The sequence below is a fragment of the Cricetulus griseus genome, chromosome 8 (assembly GCF_003668045.3).
Source record: "Cricetulus griseus strain 17A/GY chromosome 8, alternate assembly CriGri-PICRH-1.0, whole genome shotgun sequence".
Taxonomy (NCBI): Eukaryota; Metazoa; Chordata; class Mammalia; order Rodentia; family Cricetidae; genus Cricetulus; species Cricetulus griseus.
The window spans coordinates 282,685-306,238 of NC_048601.1; the positions used below are offsets into that span (position 1 = coordinate 282,685).

Consider the following 23,554-nt stretch of genomic DNA (forward strand, 5'->3'; position numbering starts at 1 on the left):
GTGCTTTATTCAACAACCAATAAGATAAACATACACAGAAAGACATTCCCCATCAACAAAGTACTTTCTTAAAGGACTGAAAAAAATTCATCTAATGTTGTTAGAGATCAGATATCAAATGAAGTATAATCAGAGCAGCTGCCTTTAAGTTGGATTTTTCATGGGTAGTCAAAGTACAAGAATTCATTTTTGCCACATTCTCATATGTTAACTTAATAATAAAAAACACATTATTCAAAATCAGACATTAGAATAAAAAATAAATTGTGAATAAGAGAAATAATAAGTCTTAAATAATTTTATTCTCTTCATTTTAAGCTGGTATTTTATTTAGTGTGCATACAGCAATAGTTAAACTAGTCTGGTTTCCATTTTAAACATCCATGACAAACTGGCAGATGGAGCACCTTATGTTCACAGGAAGAAAGCCAACTGCTTAAAAAAGATAACTACTCAGACACAGGAAAGAGGGAAAGCCAAAAGAAAGGGTTCCGAACTGAAAGGTTAGTAGATAATTGAATTTGAAAGGCTTCTGGAAAATAATAAGATATCCAGTGTAACATTCTCCAGAATGTTTTCCTTTCTGGGTGAATGAAACATGCATGTTTTGAAGATGGCTTCAGTTACCTGGAAAGACTGTAATCACAGAGTTAAAAGCATCTTATTTCCTCTGGCATATATCAAGTTATCGGTCAGTTATTAATGTCTTAACTTCCGCTTCCCTGAATTCCCAAACTGCACACTAACATGAACACTGTGAGAATGAGGAAATATGCCTTAACATCTTATTCTGCTTTTTGTTTGTAGATAGTCTCATTCTTGTAAACACGTACTCAATTACTTAGAAAACAAAATCCTCTTATACTACAATACATTTTTCCAGTACCAGAGATGAACCCAGGACCTTTCACTTACTAGGCATATTTAAAAGATATGATACGCTATGTCTTATCTATTTAATCAGAAAGACGCTTTGAATTAAAAGATAATAGATTTCTATATTCTGTATACAGGTCAACAATACTGAAGACTACAAGTAAATTCCAGCATCTTTCTTAATTTATCTTTCTTTTTATCTTATGTATATGAATGTTTTGCCTGTATGTGTGTCTGTGCCCCACATGCATGCCTGGTGACCACAGAGGCCAGAAGATATGGATACCCTGAGACAGTTGAGCGCTACTATGTGGGTACTAGGAATCAAACTTGGGTGCCCTGGAAGAGCAGCCAATGCTCTTAACCACTGAGCCATCTCTCCAATCCCTTAGTTTGCATTTCTAATTCTATATTGTTTCTTATACATTCTAGAAGTAATAACAGACTTCAAAAGGTCAAGTCTAAGAAGACAGTCTCATGCTGACTTTAGCACAAGTGCCACTTAAACAAGCACAAGATGTATTCTAAAATATTCCACTTTTATAGTTTCTCAGCTATGGAAACAAGATCCATCTTTGTCAGAGCAAAGGAAGTTGGTAAAACAAGTCATTCATTGGAAGTATACTTGTAAGTGTGAGCACTGTTTTGAATATGAGGAAAGGAAAACCTTTTATCTAAGAGAGTTTCATAATCTCAACAAAGAATTCCTCCACCATTTATTTTCAAGGAAACACAATACTTCCTGGAAGCCCAGAGGATCAGTCTGTTAAATCCAGACTCATGCAGGAAAATAATTACCCAGTCCACAATAACACGGCCTATAATACAAAGCCAGCAACACGAATTCAACAGGAAGAGGCCCCCTTCAACATAGGGACTTCTGTGGCTGACTTAATTACAGCACAGGCAAGGAAGCTACTACAATGGCCATGCTCTAGGCTGCAGATATCCATCCTAGATATAAGCAGATGGCTTTGCAGCTTCTCCTGCAGTATGACACCTTCCAGAAAAGTCTGAAAATAGACACATCCCAAGAGTTTTTTGGTACCAGTATTTTTATAAGTTCCATGGCATCACATGCTACTGTGAAAGTTATCCTTAATGTAACAGCCAATCACCAAGTATTTACTGAGCCTTGACTGAGCAAGGGACAAGAGAAAAGTTTAAACTAGCTTGTCATCTAGGCTAGGAGCAGAAACTAACTGATTTAAGGACTTTGGAGTCTTTTTCAACATGTTAAGGTGCTTTGAAATAAATAATAAACAAAACCACTGCCTTGAAAATGCTCAGAGACAGCAACAAACAAACAAAAAAAGCAAACCCACATTTTAAAAAAAGGCCTTAGACACAGGAATAATACATTGAAATCTAATACACTAACAAAGGTGATTGAATCTTTTTAAAGCAGTTGCTATAGCAACCACATTGACCATGGCACAAATGGACAATTAGGATCCCAAATTATAAAGTGATTATTAGGTAATATGGGAAATTCCATCTTGCAAGACAATTTAAAGAAAACGAAGGCTGGATATTGGCTCAGAAGTTAAAACTACTTGCTGTTCTTCCAACATGGAACCAAATCCTTGACAACTTGCTCACAGCTCCTTGTAATTCTACTTCCAGAAGCTCCAATACATTTGACTTCGATGTGCACCTTCACACATGTACACAGAAACACACATATACACATAATTTGTTAGGTCCCAACCCCCACCCTACCCAAAAAAAGCAGTGCCACTGACTATGTCCCAAAATGACAGTCTGGACTCAGCTCAGGATGACTCTGACAGGGTAAACAAAAGTATTTCTGGCAGAGAGATTAAAGCCTACATGAAACATTCTTCAGAAACCCAGGTAAAACCATCACTTCTTATCTCTCCCTACAGTCAACTACTGCAAATGGGGAATTCAGTTCTCTATTAGCATGTACCTATACTACATATCAAAGGCCCACATGTACTCCCAGGCTCCTTTGGTCCCTATTAACACACTTGTAATGTATATCAAAGCCACCAGCAAATCCCCTTCCCTCTACCCAGGCTACTCCAGATTCCACTCCCTCCCTCCCTCCTTTCCACAGCTATATCATTCTCTTTAAAAACCCCAAAAGCCACCCACCCAGCTTCTCTCTGCTCCCATGACCTGCCCAGAAGGAATTATTGTTGTGATGATGTTTTTATTGTCCTCCTGGAAAAAGGCTGACAGATCTCTGTGAGTGGAGCCCAGCCTGAATTATATAGCAAATTCCAGGACAAACCAGGGAGAGCTAAATAGTGAGAGCCTGTCTCAAGAAAAACAAAAACACCAAGTCATAAAATTACATTGTTTGGGTCAAATTTTGATTTTCTCACTAACTAGACAGATTGCATGATCTATCTATGCTTCAATTTTTTTCAACCATATAATATAAACAATAGTAATACCTACTTTCAAGCTGAGTGTAGCAGTGCATGCCTTTAATCCCAGTAATTGGGAAACAGAGGCAAACAGACCTCTGTGAGTTCAAGGCCAACCTGTCCTACATAGTGAGTTTCAGGAAAGCCAGAGCTACATAGTGAGTCCCTTGTCTTGGCAGTTGGGGATGGGGAATAGCAATATCTATTTTCATATGCTGCTAAGGGTAGTGCCTTAAGACAGTGCTAAGTGGAGAACACAATTTAACTGTTTTTACAATTTTGATGTTTGGCTTGTTCTCCTACCTAGTAAACAGGGAATTTGAACTAAAACCCAGATCTCATGAAAAATTAAGAGTACTTTGTATAGCCAGACTGAAAGGAAACATTTAAAAAATTTAGTCAGGTGGCATCATAATAATCCACCCCAATGCTTAAGGAGAAGCTAAAGCAGAAGTTTGAGGCCAGCCTAGGCCTAGGAAATTCTTACCTCAAAAGAACAAAAAAAAAGGGAGGGGGAAGCCATACAATCAACACATACAGCTATATCTCATTTTATCGTTGCTGATACATAAAAAAGCCACATGCTAACACTGAATGTCAAAGGCCTGTGTACTACAGATAACAGGATCAGGTCTTGCAGTAGAACATTTGTCATGTTTGTGATTTATTTTGTTATTCCTTTTATTGACTAATTTAGGGGGAAAGAGATCTTGTCACAGATACATGTTTGCTTGAGGTAGGATATAGCTATGCAGCCCAGGCTGGCTTAAATTCTTGATCCCCCTGCCTTTGTCTTTTGAATACTACAATTACAAAAATGAAAAACTATGTTTTGAGTAATGAATTGTGACAAGAAATAACTGAGTATAGTACTTTGAATTATAAAAATAGTCAGTGGTGGCGCATACCTTTAATCCCAGCACTCTGAAGGCAGAAGAAAGCACATCTCTGAGTACGAGACCAGCCTCGTCTACAAAGTAAGTTCTAGGACAGCCAGGGTTACACAGAAAAACCCTGTCTCAAAAAAACAAAACCAAAAAAGTTAATAAATAAAATAATGTATTAGCAATACCCACTTTAAAACACAAAGTATTCAGTGAAAACCAGATACATGTTGACCCAATGTTTTAGTTCCAGGCACTAATAGCTATTTCTGGTGATATAAACAAAGCTAATTAAACATTCCTAAAGAACTGGGTACTTAGCAAAGAACTTCCTGCTTATTTCTTAAAAATAATCAGGCCTAGCCCAAATGATACTTGAAAGGTCATATTAGGAAATTGAGGGACGATCTGTGAAAAGAGAAGGCAAGAAATGTCCAGACATCTACCTTTTCTCTTTGTCTAGCAATTCATTATTAATCAGGATGTTATGCTCATACTTAATAATACAAAGTTGAATAGGATAAGAAAAACACATAAAATTCAGCAATCACAGACTAGTAGAACATTACAATTGCCTTGGGTTCCAAGGACACCACAGATGGTCACCTCCTGTGATTTTTAATATTCATGTCAACTTGACTGGATTGTAATAAACTAGGAGACACATCTCTGGGCATATCTGTGAAGTTGTTTCCAAAGAGGTTTAACTGAAGAGGGTATACCCACCCTGAATATATGGGCAACACCATCCCATAGGCTGGGAATCTGACTGTAATAAAAAGGAAAAAAGAGGAAGTGGGATGAGCACCAGTGCCCATCTTTCTCTATTTCCTGAATGCAGATGCCATGTGACCAACATCCTATTTACTTTTCCTACCATGATAGACTGTATCCCCTCAAAGTATGAGCCAAAAAACATAATTCTGCTTCTTCAAGTTACTTTTGTCACAGCAACTAGAAAGGTACTCAATACACTTCCTAAGCAGCACTGAATGTGAACTTAAAGCTCCTATATATACTTATTCAAAATTAATTCTCTGAATTTGCTAAATGCAAATGGACTAGATATTTTTCTCTAAATTTGTCAAATGTAAATGAACTAGACATTGTTGGGACAAAAATGATATAGCTTGACAGTTAACCCAAATTTTTCTTTTCAGGATCCTCTAAAGATGCCATCACTCCAGAAAGCAGAAAGTAACTTTAAGAACAAGATGCCCACATTCCCAAGAGATGGAATGGGTGGGTTTTGGTCACTCATTCAGTTATGGATATTTGTTTAGGGAGATTGGTTACAAAATGTTGTTGTTTACGGTCAGAAGGAATGTTGACAAGTCAGGAGGAATGTTGACAAAGGAGATTAGATTCAAGGTTTCTTTGTTTTGAAAAACAAAAGGAATACAGATATGATATGATATGATATGATATGATATGATATGAAAAAGAAAAAAGTGAGGATATAGATATGATAGCATAAAGAGATAGATTATTGACTCTACTTTTAAAAATCAGCTACTACTTTTAAATATTTTACATTGGATTGGACTTCTGAATATTGTATACAAATATTATATATTGATACAAATTTAAGATGAATTATTGTTCAAAGTATTGTACCTATACAGCTCATTTAACAATGTAATGCAAATTTCTAGTCCTTGAAAGTTATTATTACCAACTATATAGGATAATAAGGAAAAGTAGGTTAATAATTAGTCACCTATTACAATTGAACTTGTAGTCATATTAGGCACGCTATCAAAGTCAAATAGAGATATATTTTAGAAAGACAGGTCATCTTCAAACACTTCAGAGATCTACAGAATATGGAATTTAACATGTTTTGATAACATAGGTTCTTTTTAAAGGCAATGAGATATGTCTGCTCCTGGCAGCACCACTCTACTTCAGAGAAGATGATAGGCATTGAAGAAACTCCACATGGAGTTTACTTTCTTCGTGGCAAAGGTAGCCACTGGGCAAGAAAGTGTCCTTGACTCAACTGCTGATGGTATGCTCTCCAAATTGGACAAATAGGACACCAAAAAGAGTGACTACAAACCTTGCAAAGACAAGGAAGGATAGTCCTTTAAAATATGCTGCTTCACAGAAGTCTGTCAGAGATGCTACGCCTATAGGCAGAAAATGAATGCCCCAATACTGCAGAAGAACCTTGAGTGACTGTCCAAGCAGCCAGCTGTTTCTGTCATTTCTCACATTTTTTGGAAGTAGCTAGTACTTCCTGTTTACTCAGTTAATATTAATTTCTTCTCAGGTTTCTGAGGGAATTGGAACTAGATAGTTATAGTTTTCATTGTTTACCAGACTCAGAAAGGAAACTCACTAAAGAAATGTAAAGTATATAAAGTTGAGAGGCATAAAAAGATAATGTGATAATGCAAATTAGAATAGAAAATAAATTAGGTATAAGACTTTGGACTCACCAAGATAGGATAATGAAATATTTTCTCTGAAATTTTCAGATGCAAATGGACTAGATACTTTCTCTGAATTTGTCAAATGCAAATGGACTGACATTGCTGATGTAATTATTGCCTATATATAGTATATACTCATTGTACTTATTGTGTATAGTTTTTGTTATGTTAGCTGTAGCTTTCTTTTTGTATTAGAAACAAAAGGGGAATTGTGGTGATATATTACTTATGATTTAATAAAGTTTGCCTGAGGGTTCAGGATGCAAAGCTATACACACTAGTCAGCTCTAGAAGCTAGGCAGTAGTGGTACACACCTTTAATTCTAACACTAGGGAGATAGAGACATGAGTGATATGGCTGGGCAGAGAAAGGAATAAAAGGTAAGAGGAGACAGGAACTGAGAGCTTTTGCCTCTGAGGATTCATGGGACGGGATTGCCATTTCAGCTGGGTAGAGGTAAAATCTACTGGCTTGGCTGCTTTGCTTCTCTGGTCTTCAGCTTAAAGCTTGAATATCTGCCTCTGGGTCTTTTATTTTTTGTGTTACACCTTTTTATTGTTCTTATCAGTATATAATACAACAGAACTTTCAAGATACAAGAAATAAAACTGAGAATGAAGTGTGGGTCCTGATCTTAATATAGAGCCAGAGCTCTTTTGTTCTGCACTTTCATCCTCAATGACTCTCCTTTACCATTTTCCACTTTTTTTTTTTTTTTTTTTTTTTTTTGGTTTTTCGAGACAAGGTTTCTCTGTGTAGCTTTGGAGCCTATCCTGGCACTCGCTCTGGAGACCAGGCTGGCCTCAAACTCACAGAGATCCGCCTGCCTCTGCCTCCCGAGTGCTGGGATTAAAGGCGTGCACCACCAACACCCGGCCATTTTCCACTTTCTTTTGCCTTTATTTTTCTTTGCAAAAATGGTAAAAGAGCATCAGCATTAAAACTCAGTGTTGGATGAGCTGAGGACATAGCTCATCAATATAGCACTTTTCTAGCATATGTGAGGCCCTTGAATTCAATACTCAGTACTACCAGAGAAGAAAAGTGGAGAAGGAGGAGAAAGATGAGGAGGGGATGAGTGTGGAGGAGAAGACAAAGAAACCTAAATGCCAGCAAGTAAGTGACAGATTATGTAATCAGGAAAAAAGAACAGTCAGTAAGACAATGTGGATGAGGTAGAATGACAGACGTTCACAATAGAGATTCGCACATTGTCTAAAAGAAAACTCAGCTCCAGTTCTCTGATTTCATGCAGAAATGTGGTCACATGGCTTTATGAAATCTAACAATTTTTTGAAAGAGTCCCTAAATCCAGATTTTTTTAATGGCTCTATGTTAAAAAGGAAACTCCCTAATTCAAATCATATGTTTTGTAATCACTGAGATGCATTCTGGCCACGCGACATCAGTCTGAAGTCTATTATCTGAAGCATGCCAGAATGGCCATTTATTACTGTGGTAATTCACTTGTGAAGTTTAGCAGCCTATCATCGCAAAAGCAAACCATAGAATTGATGAGCATGTTGTTATTAGAACTTTATTCTAAGTTATAAAGGAAATAGACATACTTAGTGACAGTCATAGTGCTGAAAATAATTTAGACATCCTCCTTTCCAAAATCTATGAAGTTTCTGACTCACTTCCTTCACTCTTTAACAACTAGCATTTTAGCTTCTGTTTCAATGTTCATGGCTGCTAACTTGCTAACTCATCCAGGTCTTAAGTCTTTATGGACAGCCCTTCTTCATATTCAAGCTTCTATCCTTATATTTGCAACCCATTGGTCCCCAGATGAGGACACCAGAACATAATATTCCAGAAGCAATAAACCAATAATTATAAGACATTATAAACGGTGTTTCTGCTAATGAAAACAAATATCCCATCAAGTTCTCACCCAGACCAACATCTCCTTAGAAGATTACACAGGATCTAGCAATGCAAGCATTAAAATCTTACCAAAGGAAAGAAAAGGTAGTGTTCCATTATTGTTGTTCTTTTGTTTTGTTTTGTTTTGTTTTGTTTGTTTTTGAGACAAGGTCTCTCTACTTAGCCCTTGCTGTCCTAGAACTCATTATGTTAAACCAGGCTGGCCTTGAACTCACTGAGATCCACCTACCTCTGCTGGGATTAAAGGCGTGTACCACCACACCCAGTTTTAGTCTCACATTTTACTTTAACTCTAGTTTCAGGATATAGTTATGTACTAGTCTGCATGTTCCTAATCTAGAGTATACACATTGCATCCTATAAGTAATAACCCTTTGTCTTAAAAAAAAAAAAATCCTGACATCCACTTTAGTAACAGAATGGGACTATTTTCAGAAAATGCTAAAAGAACATGCCTGGTTAGTTTGTTTGACCTTATAGAGAGAAAAAATGACAACATTTGGGCTTTGTAATATGAAGAAAAAAATAATTGCTTCACACTCGATGTGCTTCATGAAATGTAGTCAGTAAAATTCATCAAGAACACTACAACTATAGAATGGTGATTTTTTTATACTTATTCTTTTACAAGATCATATATACATATAATATAATTCAAGAAGATTTCTTTAATCTTTAAGTAACCATAATCTTTGGTTGCTTTTTCCTATATCAAGCTGCCATTTTTGCAATGGCTTTGCTTTGATTTCTTTGTTTTTGGTTTGGTTCTTGCCATACTGAGAATAGAACCCATGGTCTCACATATGCTAGGCAAGAACTGCAACTGAGCTATATCCATAGCCATAGAAGTTAGTTTACATTATAAAATGATCACATTTACATAGCACAAATAAGAATATGAAGAACAACAAAACTCTGGCTAAATCTTTCAAAAGTTCTCTGTCTCAGAACAAAAGCCAAAATCCTAGTATCATAAAAAACTGCTACATAGTTTGACCCTGATTCCTTTTCTGTCCTCATCTCCTTTTTACCCCCTGGCTCCATCCTTTCTGGCTATAGTGTACCCCCTTGCCACTTCTTTTCAATGAGGCTTTCTCTGGCATAGTAACATTGCCCACTATACATACCATCTTGTTTTGTTATTTCTCTACATTAAGGGCCATTTAACATATTTTCTATTTTTGTTGTTCAATTTTATTATTGTCTTTTGTGGTGGTTTGAAAGAAAATGCGCCCCAAAGAGAGTGGCACTATTAGAAGGTATGGCCTTGTTGGAGGAAGTATGGGAGGACTTTAAGATCTCTTGCTCAAGTTTCCTTCAGTGTGACTTTCAGTCTTCTTCCTGTTGCCTGCAAGATGTAGGATTCTCAGCTACTCCTCCAGCACCATCGCTGCTGAATGCCACCATGCTCCCCATCACGATAATGGACTAAAGCTCTGAAACTGTAAATGAGCCACCCCAACTAAATGTTTTCATTTATAAGAGTTGCTGTGATCACGGTGTCACTTCACAGCAATAAAAACCCAAAGTAAAACATCTTTCTTCACACTGAGAATACAAGCTCCATGAAGATGGAGCTTTCTCTCTGTCCTATGCTGTATCTTCAACACCCAGATCTATAACTCTCACACAGCAGAGATGTTAAATATATTAATGTTATTGCAGGAATAAATGAACAAACTATCATTTATTTTTATGCAATAACCTATCTAATCAGAGCACTTCTTTTATACCCATTTTTCAAATTTCTGAATCACATTAGCATCACATTTTTTAAAATCTGGAATTGATAATTAAAACATAATCTGTCTAAATTTGTTCCCTTTTATATGTTGCCTGTGTCATAGTGTCTCATCACAGCAATAAAACAGTAATTAAGACAAAGCCCTAGTCTAAACCTTAGTTGGGAAATAATAGCATATCTTATTGAAAGCACTTTAATGTAACTTGCAAAGATAAATCATTTTCTTTTGCTACAATGAAAAACTATCTTGATTATAAAACTGTATCAGAAATAGCTACAGTGATTAAGGTAGAATACCTAAGGAGTCACTCAAGAAAGAGTTTTAGTTCTAAATTATTTTAAAATATTAACAAAAATGACCTTCTTATAGTTCTGATCATTAGATCACTAAACCAGTTTATTTCTGATATCCTCCAACATTAGGAATCTATGTCAACCTTAAAAAAATAATATAAAGAGCCAGTAAATCAAAAGCTTTTTTACAATTGATTCTGGAGAATAATCTCATTCATATTCATATTCATACTCATTCTCTCCCTCCCACCCTCTACAAAGCCAGGTGCAGGTATTTCAATGATAACAAATTCCATGAATCAGTTCTAACATAAAATGGGGAAGATGAGAAAAGTAAATTGAGTCAAGAGGGAAATGTGTATGGGCCAGGTGTTCATATAAGAACTACTAATTACTTTAGAAAAAATGGTGAGAGAAAAAGTACAAGTGATGAAACAGTGAAATATCATGGCTAGAACTGAAGTGGACAGGAAGAAAATATAGAAAATAGAGGAGGGCAAATCCAAGAAGTCTAAGTGAAAGTTAATGCAAGTAAGTGAGATTATTTTATATTTTGGAAAAAGTAGAAGGAATTTGAAAACAAAAGTTTAGATACACAAATAAGCAAACTGGATAGCTCTAAAACACAGCAGGTCAAAAATTTAATGCTGGCAAATATTTTGAGATTATCCATCACCTGGATTTTATAGACAAAGTAATTAGATCCCAGGGAAAAAAAGTACCAAACATCATCCTTTCATTAAGACACCTGCTAACATTTGTTTTCTACTCTCTTCTCCCTATCTCCTATGAGATGCTGTACAAGATCTGAAGGGCTTGTAAGATCCTAGTTGTCTACCTCAAAAGTAAACTGTCGGAGAACAAATAAGGGGTAATGTACTAATGTCCAACTGCCTGAATCATCCTGGCTTCACACCAAGATCCAGAGTGGGCAGGATGTGGTCTCACTGCAGGACTGGCTCCTCTAGATGTGGAAAACAGCCAGGCATTATGCTGATGCACATATTCCCATCACCAGCCAAAGAGACAAGGAAGCAAAATCACCAATAATGCACCTACAAAACCATCCATCTAGTCCCTTCATATCAACACACAAGGCTTCAATGGGGTCATCAAACAAATGCCCTCAGTTTCTTCCACACACAGCTGCACTCTCTCACTACCATCCAAACTATCAGGGCAGAATTTGGGCCACCTTATCAGTTTTCTCTAATTGGTACTATCTTCTTTATGATTAATTTCATAAAAACAAAGAACAAAACAAAATCCTACAGATAGATTCATATGTTCAAAGACAATTAAAATAAACACAAGAGAATATTTACCAAAGGAGCAATGACAGTGAGAAGGGAGAACACATAAGAAAATTTACTACATTGTTGGTCTAGTGTACTTTTCTGTTGCTGTGATAAACACCATAACCAAAAGCAATTTGGGGAAGAAATGATTTATTTGGCTTACAGGTTACAGTTCATCATCCAAAGAAGCCAAGGAGGGAACCTAGAGACAGTAACTGAAGCAGAGACCATGGAGGAATGCTGTTTACTGTCTTGTTCAGCCTCTTTTCCTATACAGCCCAGGGCCATCTGAACAGCAGTGACACCATCAACAGTGAGCTGGGCCCTCCCACATCAATCATCAATCAAAAACAAAACAAAAATGTCTCACAGATATGCCCAGAGGGCAATATAATGAGGCAATTCCTCAACTGAGGTTTCCTCTTTCCAGGTGACCCCAGTCAAATTGACAAGAAAGAACCAACACTGTTGTATTTGGTTTTATCTAAGCCAAAAGTGTTGTCATTGCAACTCTTAAAGAACAATCAAGCTCATATGCTCAAAAGGAAAAAAGTACATTAGAGGTACTAATGCACCAGGGGACAGGCCGGTGTTCCCAGAATGTTGGAGGTAGAGGGAAGAGGATAAAGTGTACAAGGCCAGCTTCACTTACATAGGTCCAGCCCACCTTAGGCTACATGAGACTGTATCAAAAACAAAGCAATGATGGATTCCAAGAATCATCAGTGATGACCAATTTTGTTGTTACTACACCTCATGACCCTAAGAGGGCAGGATGGGGCAGTTTTCCAGTTAGGATGATGTTCTCATTGTGCCCAGTCAGATTTTGTACCCATATGTCTTGTCATTTAAATTTCTTCTAATTCAAAATGCATATAACTAATAAAATACCATTAAATTGAATGTGTATCCCATATCCTAGATATTAGATTTAAATTAAATGACAACTAAATACACAAACCAATCATTTTCATTCAATTGAGTATTGAATATCTAAATTTGTTATGCAACTAACACCCACTCACCAAATAACATATGAATTAATAAAACTCATGAAAGCTGTGTTGAAACTCAACCCTCTAAAATTGCTCCTCCCCGAAATACCTTTCTTTGTAAATGGAACCAACTTCCATTCATCCTAAGAATATTCTCCTCTACTCTCTTGCTTTAGTTAACATTGTATTCCTCCTGTCTCCTAAATAGCTCTTGTATGTGTCAGGTCCAAAGGAAACTGCAATTCCCCAAACTCCAAACAGCAATCCAAATATACAGAAATGAGCTCAATCGGAATTATAGGAGAATTTCTGGGTTAGATAAAAGCCAACATCCCTCATGAGCTTGTGAAACCCATCCAATCTACCAAAAGGAGTCATTTTCCTTACCACTGGCAAAAAGGACATGTGACTCTGCAATTAATGTATACCTGTGGCATCTATCACCATAATCAAGGTCCATGCTAGCCTCTAAGCTCTCTCAGTCCCTACTCACAAGTACTTATTATACATTTCCAGTGCCCCTACACCAGTCTCCTGACCCTTCCCTGCTCCCAGCTATTCACTCTTGTTATAACCCAGCTATTCTCAACATTCTAGGCTCCTGTTACTGCTAGTCTCACCATGGTTTCTCTATTCTCTATGCCCTGCTGTTCTCCCTTCTCTCTCAGACAGTCCTGGCCATGTCCAGTCTGCTTGCCATGTTCAATCTACTTTTCCTCTCTCTGCTCTGGACTCTCCCAGATGGTTCTGCTGTCCTTCCTTTCATATCTACAATATGAAAGAGCAGTCATGCCAGTTTATACAGTGAGTCCCTCTGCCACTGTCAGCCTTATTGTACGGTTCCAATCTACCTTCTATATCTATTACCACAGCCTTCTAAATTGCATGGTTGGCTCTAGCCAATACATTTTACTCAAGAAAGTAGGTTTCTTTCTAAACTAGTTTGGCAGACTTATAAAGGCCCTTAATCTAAGATCCAATTCAAGCATTATCTGTCTTGTACACTACAAGGATTGTTAAAAGAATTAGAAACAAAGTGTGCAATGCACCCAACCTTAAATAGAGCTTTATACAGATCAATGCTTTATTTTTCTATATTTTCCTATTTGTAAAAATTAGCAAGAAGCCTCTAAATTACTGTGAAGATTAAATGAGATAAGATGTAAAAAAGCATACATACTTAATATTTCATTTCTTTTTAATGGTTCCCCATCCCTATGACAAGATGTGGCCACTGTCTTTTTCCTATTGTATCGGCTTCATATATCTTCTCCTTTAACATAATGAACTGGTTTTGTTGTTATAGTATTGTTTTGTTGGGGGGGTTGTTTTGTTATGTTTTTGAATCAGTATCTCTTTATGTAGTCCTCCCTGTCCTGGAACTCACTATGTAGGCCAGATTGACCTCAAACTCACAGAGATTCACCTGTCTCTGCCTCCCAAATGCTGGCCCAACCATAAACTGTTTTAATAGTAACTCTATCCTTTCACACCCTATCTCCTTCAAAGTCACAACTTCATCTGTGATAAAGACTTTTATCACACATTCTAACACTCAAGCAATTATATTCTCAAACTTGAAATACAGCATGTACAAATCATTTAAGGTACGTTAGGGCAAAAAAATTATGATCAAGAAATTTGGAGGTGAAAGTCTTCAAAGCTATGATTGTATACATGGTTATAGAGCATAATGTAATAAAATATAAAATCTTGTTTAAATGAAATCTGAGAAATTAGCTCTTCCAGAGATGAAATCTTGAGTTGAAATAAAAAGAAGAGTAGCAACATTTTTGAGCAACTGTGTCAAAAGAGAGATGCCATTGAAAGTGATTGTTTTTTAGGTTATTTGTAAGCAATTTCAAAAATGTACATTATATTAGCAGAGTTTTTTCTTTTTTGTGTGTAATCTATTTATGTGTGCACATGTACGTGTGTGTTGCTTCCCTACATTATGTCACACCAACACCTACGGAGTCCCATTGCTAAACCAAAATGTACGAATGCCCCACCTGGACTTAATACTGTACTTTTCTGTTGACATTCCCACGCCAGGTATTTTTCAATGAACCATATTTGTTTAAAGATTCTAGAAATAAATCAAAGATGTTTTTAACAATTGGCTTTACAAAGTCACGCTGCATTAATTTTATTACATTTATTTATTGTTCATTGTGTGTGGGTGTACATATGTGCCATATTCATGTAGAGATCAGAGGACAACTTGCAGGAAATGATTGTCTGCTTCTATCATGTGGGTCCTCAGAGTTGGTGAACACACCTTTATCCACAGAGCCATCTTACCAGTACAGCAATTGTTTTCTATGTTTTCCTGATAAGGAACAAAAATTCCTTTTGAATAATTAGAGCACTCAAAAAATTTTAATTACATCGTGTGTGTGTGTGTGTGTGTGTGTGTGTGTGTGTACTGTGTGTGTGAGTGTGTGTACAGTGTGTGTGTGCATGTGTACTGTGTGTGGGGGTGGGTGTGTGTACTGTGTGTGTGAATACTGTATGTATGTGTACTGTGGAGGGTGTACAGTGGGGGTGTGTGTACTATGTGTGTGTGTGAGTGTGTGTGTGTGTACTGTGTGTGTGTACAGTGTGTGTGTGTGTGTGCATGTGTACTGTGTGTGTGTGTGTGTACTGTGTGTTTAGCACTTATGTAGAGAGAAGACGTGTGTGTGTGTATGTGTGTGTGTGTGTACTGTGTGTGTGTTGTGTGGTGTGTGTGTGTCTGTGTGTGTGTTGTGTGGTATGTGTGTGTGTGTACAGTGTGTGTGTGCATATGTACTGTGTGTGTGTGTATGTGTGTGTGTGTGTGTACTCTGTGTGTGTGTGTACTCTGTGTGTGTGTGTACTGTGTGTGTGTGTTGTGTGGTGTGTGTGTCTGTCTATGTGTGTGTTGTGTGGTATGTGTGTGTGTGTGTACAGTGTGTGTGTGCATGTGTACTGTGTGTGGGTGTGGGTGTGTACTGTGTGTGTATACTGTCTGTCTGTATACTGTGAGGGGGTGTACTGTGTGTGTGTGTGTGTGTGTGTGTGTGTGTGTGTGTGTGTGTACTGTGTGTGTGGTGTGTGGTGTATGTCTGTCTGTCTGTGTGTGTTGTGTGGTGTGTGTGTGTACAGTGTGTGTGCATGTGGGGGGGTATGTACTGTGGGTGTGGGTGTGCACTATGTGTGTGGTGTGTGTGTATGTCTGTGTGTGTGTGTGTGTGTGTGTATGTGTGTGTGTGTGTATACTGTGGGGGGTGTACTATTGTGTGTTTTGTGTATGTACTGTGTGTGTGTTGTGTGGTGTGTGTGTTTTAGCACTCATGTAAAGAGAAGAAGACAGCTTGCAAGAATGGACTCTCTTCCTCCACCATGTAGGAATAGAGCGATGGGAGGATAACCAAACTCAGATTCAAAAAAAAGCCCTTACCCTCTGAGCCATGTTGCTCCTTCCCCTGAAAATATTTTTAAACAATGGCTTCCAGGGTTGGAAAATAGCTTAGTTGGTAAAATACCTGCCCAACAAGCCTTAGGACCTAAATTTGATGCTTTAAAAGCCTAGCGTGGTGGTGAACACTTGTAACCTCAGCAATGGGGAGGCAAATACAGGTGGTTCCCTAGGATTCACTGACCAGCCAACCTGGCATACTTGGTGCATTTCAGGCCAGTGAGAGATACTGTCTCAAAAAGGAATAATATTTGGATGTCCTCTGACCTACACACACACACACACACACACACACACACACACACACACACTAAATGGCTTCGATATGACATCACATTCAGAATGTCTTGGTTTGCACAATTATTTTGTTTGTTTTGTTTTTGTATTTGTATTTAAGAATGACTTGGTTCATTTAAGTAATACTCTCAACTAAAATAAAACTATAAAATTAAAGATTTTCCATTATACTATATTAAATTAAATAAGCCAGGCCCAGAAAAACGAATATTTCATTATCTCATTCAAATAAAGAATCAAAGAAGTAAATGGTAGATATTAGAGGTGTTGATTACTTAAAAGGAGAGATGTTGATGAAAAGATGCATTTTTACCTTAGGCAGGAGAAATAAGTCTAAGAAATTCATTATGCAGCATGATGACTATGATAAATACAATATTTTACATGATAAATTTTATCAACTTCAAATAAATAAATAAATAAAAGTCAGATTCATTCCCTTAAGAATTCATTGTCCACTAAAGACAAAAGACAAGGTTTACGTGTTGAGTATGTACAACACAAAAATCGCCTTAAAAGTGTTTTTTAACTCAAGAAGAAATGTCTATTAGCAATTGTATTTTAAATCATCAAATAAACCCACCTCTTTTATCAAGAAAGTGATGACAACATTTGTTTGCATTTCTCTATCTTGGCAAAGCACAGCTGATAAACAAGACATCATGGAAACATCTCAGAGAATTACAATAATCATCTGTTTCCTTACTTCCCAAGGTTTAGCACTTCTACATTTGAACATGTCAACCTAAGACATAATTTAATTTAGAAAATATAAGTAAGCATAGATGCCATTAAAACCAAATATTAGTATGGAAAGAAAAGAATGAATTAGAATTTATAGCCTGATATAAAAAAGTATATTTCTATCTATGGTTTTCAACCACTATCTATTTACATCTTTTTGGTTTTAAGCATCTGAATAAAAATAGCATTAGTGAAGGTATAATTCTGTATTATTTATGAATTAGAAGACACAGGCTGATTAGAATATCATAATTCATGTATTTTAATTGTAACAACACAAAACAGAACCTTCTCTTTCCCTAAAATAAACTTAGATTATAAGAAAAGTATTTCAATTTATGTATTATGGTATGCCTAAGATTTAAAATGTTTGTATGCAACTAAAAATAAAGATTTGTCACAAGGTAAGTAGTGTATATGTGCATTAACATTTATACTTGATTACTTGCTACTCCCAGTGCCTTAATATGTATAATCCTTAGGAGTGCTTGGTTGGACATAAATATATATTCACTATTTTCTTTCAGTACATTAGTATTTAAAAGAAGGAAAACATAAAAATAGAAATATGTTGTTCACAGAACATTGGTGACATTTTGATTTTGTAAATACGGTCATTTCAACTACAAGGGCCATATTTGACAGGCTAGGCACAGATACCCATATATTTTATATAAATCCTTCTTTCACACCATTTGGAGGTGAGTTTAATTTTCCTCAGTCTCAGTATGCCTTCCATAAAATGTAAGCACAGCCCAGTCTGGCTCAGAGGTGAAATTAAGGGCAGCAAAACCACCTAGCAAAGTTGTTTTGCTCCTACAACCCCATGATAAGAACTAAAGCCAACGTCATACGGGGTTGGTGAATCCTAATAACTAGTCCTTATTTCACCAAGAAGCAGTTACTCAGCAGACAGCCGAGGTACCAAATTCTACAGTCCTGAAATTGTGGGTCCTCAGGCCCGAACTCCTTATCAGCTGGATGGATTATGCAATGGTCATTGATAGCTGGGTTTGAAATAACAGCAGTTTGAGAAGTTTGATTTATGCATTTCAACCCAATTCAATGTCACCTGGCAGCGTTGATACTTGAAGACTCTTGTGACTCCTCCCCCCCCCCCCCCGCACAGGATAAAGATATTCCCATTCCAGCTTATGCATTCATTTCTTGGGCAATTTTTCTATTGATGAAAACAATGAACTCTTTCAATATTCTCTTATCAACAAAGGGCTCTAAGATGAAGTCCTTCTGGCCATATATCCCTTCTGACTTCTCTACAATGATGCTTGGCGCAGAGAAACGCCAGACCGGGAGAAAGGAATAGCAGACATGACAGCTCACCTCTTTGAGCTGCTCCAGCTCTTGTTTGAGGCCCTCATACTCGGCCTCCAGCTCGTCATACTGTTGCTTGAGGGTCAGTTTCTCCTCCAGCACCACCAGCCCGTACTCGGCAGCCTGGATCTTCTCGTGGGTCGTTTCTGTGAGCTCCTTGGTCAGCCTCTCTATTTCAGTCTTATAGTGGTCTACGGTTTGCAGCACCTCTTCTGCGGCCATAGCGGGGTGGCGGAGATATTGCAAAACAGAGGGGGAAAGGGGAAAAGCAAATAGGGATGGAGGTAAAATAATAATAATAATAATGGAAAGGGAAAGTGCCTGATGAATAGGCAGAGTGCCCTGAGGCCCGGCCGGCAGCGGCTGCTACACGGCCGGAAGCACTGAGGAGGGATACACCATGGAGACTGCAGAGTGATGACTGCAGCGAGGATCCTCGGGGCCAGGCGCCCGGGCAGTCAACAGCCAAGCTGCATCATCGTCAGGCGCAGCTCGGGCAGCAAGAGGCTCGGGCTCTGCGGCCTCAGAGGCGCGTGGCCGCCATGTCTCGGCCTCGTCACTGCGGTCCACCGCCCAGTGCCCCGCGGGAGGCTGAGTTCCACCTGCTCGCTGGGCCCTGCGGCAGCCAGTGCACACAGATGCGGACTCCAGCTGGCCGGCTCCTTCCCTGGCCGCGCAGGAGGCGGGGAGATGGGGAAGAGGAGGAGCAAACCCAAAGCCCCACTGCGCCTCGCCTCGCCTTCCCACGCAGCGCGGACAGCTGAGGAGACGTGAGGGAAGAGAAGCCCAGAACCAGCTGAGGAAGGATGGGAGACTAAGGAGGACTGAGGGCTGAGGAGAGGGAAACTTGCTGAAGGATCCGGTGAAGGCTGAGGAGAAGGACTGGCTTGAAGAGAAGTGTAGGCTGAGGAGATGAAGGAGGCGCGCTTTTGGGGGGGGGGGGGGAGCGGCGCACAGCTGAGGGGAGGTATTCGGCTGAGGAAGGCAGGGCAGAGGGAGAAGACGTTTGGGAAGGGTGGAGCCTGAGAGAGCTTAGCAGAGCACTAAGAAGGCCTTCACCAGGCTGACTTTGCTGAGGTAGGAATTCGAAGTCCCCTGGAGTGCCATGGGCCCAAAGAAACAGAGCTTGTGCTCTTCAGCTCTCAATACCTGAAGGAAAGTGCTTTTCCGAAGATTGATAGATGTATTTTAGGAGCCCTTCCATCCTTTCTCGGACTCTTTCTAATTTGGTCTTGTCCACCTAACACTCCCCCCTCAGTACAAATATCACTAAGGATTGCTTACCTCGGTCCAAGCTTCTGTGCACTTAACTCATCACTGCAGCTTTGTTTACCACTGTAGCCTGCTGTCGTGTAGCACTATTCCTAGGGAGATGTGAACAAATACCTGCTCATCCCAGAGGCCAAAGTAAGTCTACCACCAAAGCCCAATTTGGTGAACCAATGGTTTTTATTGAAATTATATTTACAGGAATTTGGGTGAGGGGTTATTTACAGGAGCAGAAATGACTCAAAAATAGCTACATCACCAAAAGCCCACCCCAGCAATAGACATAGACACCCCAGCTCATAGACAGCAGAAAGCCTGGCCAACACTACACAACTTGCAGAAAGCTCACTACCTCATTTAGATAACTCAGGTGATCTACATCTCTTCTAGGCAACTAAGCATGTCTGAACCATCTCTTAGCCAGTTTTACCTATTATATATGCTTGGGGAGGGAGCGAATTTGGTCAGTTTCAGGAATTTCCGGAAGCCTTTGAGTTGTTTACTTCCTGAGTTTGAGAGCTGCTGACTGTGGAATGTTTTCATTCTCTTTAGAACATCCTATGTCTTGAGCTTCTGTTAAGATGAACTATTTTTATTTTGTCTGAGAGGAAATGGCTACACAACACCTACATACTCTCAATAAGCCTCTAGGCTAGCTGTTCTCAACCTGTGAGTCACCGGGCCCTTTCACAGATATCCTGAATATCAAATATTTAAATTATGATCTATAGCAGCAGCAAAATTACAGTTATGAAGTAGCAACGAGAATAATTTTATGGTTGGGGTCAACACAACATGAGGAACTATATAAGGGTGACAATATTAAGACAGTCGAGAGCCAACTCTCTAGGTATTGTATTTCTTACAGATAATTCTACAAAGGCTTAACTATGTGGATTCTTCACTAAAGGAAACAAGTCTGTGATTTCCTTTAGGAAGTATTAGAATATTCTACTAAGCAAGAGTACATACACCCTGTGAATAAGAGCAAAGTTCCTTAGGTTGTGAGTCATACGCTCTTCAAAGTATGTTACAACAACTCTGATATAGAAAACACTACTCCAGCTTACATGTGCTTAAAGAGTGTTGCATCTCCAAAATCAGTGGCCAACATATTCTCTATCATTGCTGGGTTATTTCTTAACCACAGACACATCCTTGCCACACACACCCCCCAACTAAGAAGGTACTATATTATCCAAGAACTCAATTTAAGTTAGGATTGTCTGTTTTTTTCTTTTCATTTCTTAACTTTTTTATTAACATAATAATTGTACATATTTATGGGATACAGTGTGATAAATTTATACATTCGGAATTGCATTTCTCCATCTTGTTTAATGCCTTTTATATATCATCAAAATTTTTTCCTATTTTTCTCTTGCTGTACAGAGAGACGCACTACAGACAAAATTTTATTCTTAATGAAAGCACAGTCATTCCTCATCACCCTCTCTTCTCTTCATATGCAGCAAAGTAAATAACTGCTCCTTAAACAGAGAGGTGGTAGCAGTCCTAAATGGTCCAGTGATAACACAGAATAAATGGGAAGACTTCAGTCCTGAGGCCCCAAAATCAATTATCATCTTCCTCTTTTGACTCTTCTTTAGACTCAGGTACATCTGTGGCAGGTAATGATTTATTTGCTAGAATCTTCCTGACTGTACACTCTATATGTATTTGATGGTCCTTTTGAATTAAGTCAGCTCATATCTAATAAGCATTAGAAATTAGGCCTGTTCTGGGGTCTGCATCACCCTACTTTCATACCTTTTAGTGAGATGGCAGGGTTGACACATACCTCAGCTATGACTTCATGGAGGGGAAAACTGCTCCAGGGACATTGGATCCAGGCCCATAATAAAAATTATTTTGTTTCCATCTCAGGCAAAGTCCACTTCCATGTACTTTTTGAACCACTCATTCACTTCCTCCTTGGTGGAGTAAATAAGACCAATTCCACCCCTTAACTTCTTGCTGACCTGGTAGCACGTATCAGAAGTATTTCAACACAAACCCATAGCCATTGCCATGATTTTACCAAAGGACATCTGGGTATTATTCTAAGCATTTCAGATATCCTTCCATTTGCTGTTCCTCATGTTGGCCACAGAAAAGATAAAGAGGTTTTTGTATGTGTCTACACATTTCCAAAATTCTTCTATCAGGTTTGGTTTCGGTGGCAAGCTTTTTTTTAGCAGTTTTCATTGAAGAATGTTTCTTGTCAGAATCGGATTTCTTTCTGTATCATGCTGAAGCCATGTTTGACTTTCTTTCAATTTTAAGGATTTTTTATGTGTATAAGTGTTCTCCCTGCATGTATGTATGTGCTCTGCGTGTGTGCCTGGTGCCAGCAGAAGTCAAAAGAAGGTCCTGAATACCCTAAAACTGGAATTCAAGATGATTGTAAGTCAACTAGGAACCAAACCCAGGTTCTCTGCAAAAAACAAAATTTTTTTAACTGCTGATCTATCTCTCTAGCCCCCACCTTTTCTGATTTTTTTGAGGCAGTGTTGCCTAAATTGGCCTGAAAACGACTAGCCCAAACTGAGGCAGTGATTACAGGCATGTACTGTCACTACTGACAATTTAGAATTCACATTCACATTTATTTACTCAGAAGATAATCTTACATATCATTAATTCTTTCTTCTATAATAAACCTGTGGTGTTTTGAAAGAAAATGGCCCTAAAGGGACTGGCACTATTAGGAGGTATGGCTTTGTAGGAGTGGGTGTGGTCCTACTGAAGGTGTCACTGTAGAGGTGGGCTTTGAAGTCTCATATATGCTCAAGCCATACCCAATGTCTCAGTTCACTTTCTGTTGCTTATGCAAGATGTAGAACTTTCAGCTCCTTCTCCACCACCATGTCTGCCTGCATGCTGCCATATCCCACTGTGATGATAATGGGCTGAACCTCTGAACTGTAAGCCATCCCAATAAAATGCTTTCCTATAAGATTTGCTATGGTTGTGGTATCTCTTCACAATAATAGAAAACCTAAGTAGGACAAAAACTATCCTATCTTCATTGAAACACTAAAAACAGCAAATAGTCCACTTCAGTACACAATGTAATGTAACATTACTCTTTCTGATGGTGCATGCCTTTAATCCCAGCACTCAGGAGGCAGAAGCAGGCAGATTTCTGTGAGTTTGAGACCAGCCTGGTCTACAAGAGCTAGTTCCAGGACAGCCTCCAAAGCCACAGAGAAGCCCTGTCTTGAAACCTGCCCCCCCCAAATTACTTTCTTTTAAAAAAAGGAGGGGGGCTAAAGAATCAAGCTACTATTATTTCTGAATCTATCCAGCCTTGATTTTCTTGATCTGAGAAAAAAAAGTTCTTGGATTTCATAAATATTTAAGGGCCGCTTTAGTAATCAAAACTATATCCTAACAGCTAAAGTAGTAACTGTGCTACAAATCACAAAATATACAGACTATTTTTAGTACATTTTTGTAAATAGTTGAGTCAAAAACCCAAAAATTGAAGTAGGCATGGAAGTGTATATTTTTCCATCCTAACATTTGCCCTACAAGTATGAGGATCAGGGTTCTGATCCTTAGCACCTATATAAAAGCTTAGCCTGCATGATGACCTGCCTATAATCCCAGAACTCAAGAGGCAGTAACAGAGTATCCCTGAGACAA

At 38.4% G+C, this 23,554-nt stretch overlaps 1 protein-coding gene across 5 annotated transcripts in view; it reads right to left on the bottom strand.

Moving 5' to 3' along the window:
• Nucleotides 1–19,185, bottom strand: part of Bicd1 (BICD cargo adaptor 1) — a 163,325-nt gene extending 144,140 nt beyond the window's left edge. For 2 of the 5 annotated variants that reach the window (XM_027430026.2, XM_027430025.2), the window contains exon 1: nt 18,644–19,174. In XM_027430026.2, coding sequence (XP_027285827.1) covers nt 18,644–18,856 — 213 coding nt within the window. In that variant the 5' untranslated portion in view covers nt 18,857–19,174. Of the gene's footprint in view, nt 1–18,643 lie in introns of all 5 variants that reach the window. The other 3 variants (XM_027430020.2, XM_027430022.2, XM_027430024.2) reach the window with 3 other exon arrangements.
• Nucleotides 19,186–23,554: the final 4,369 nt, after the last annotated feature.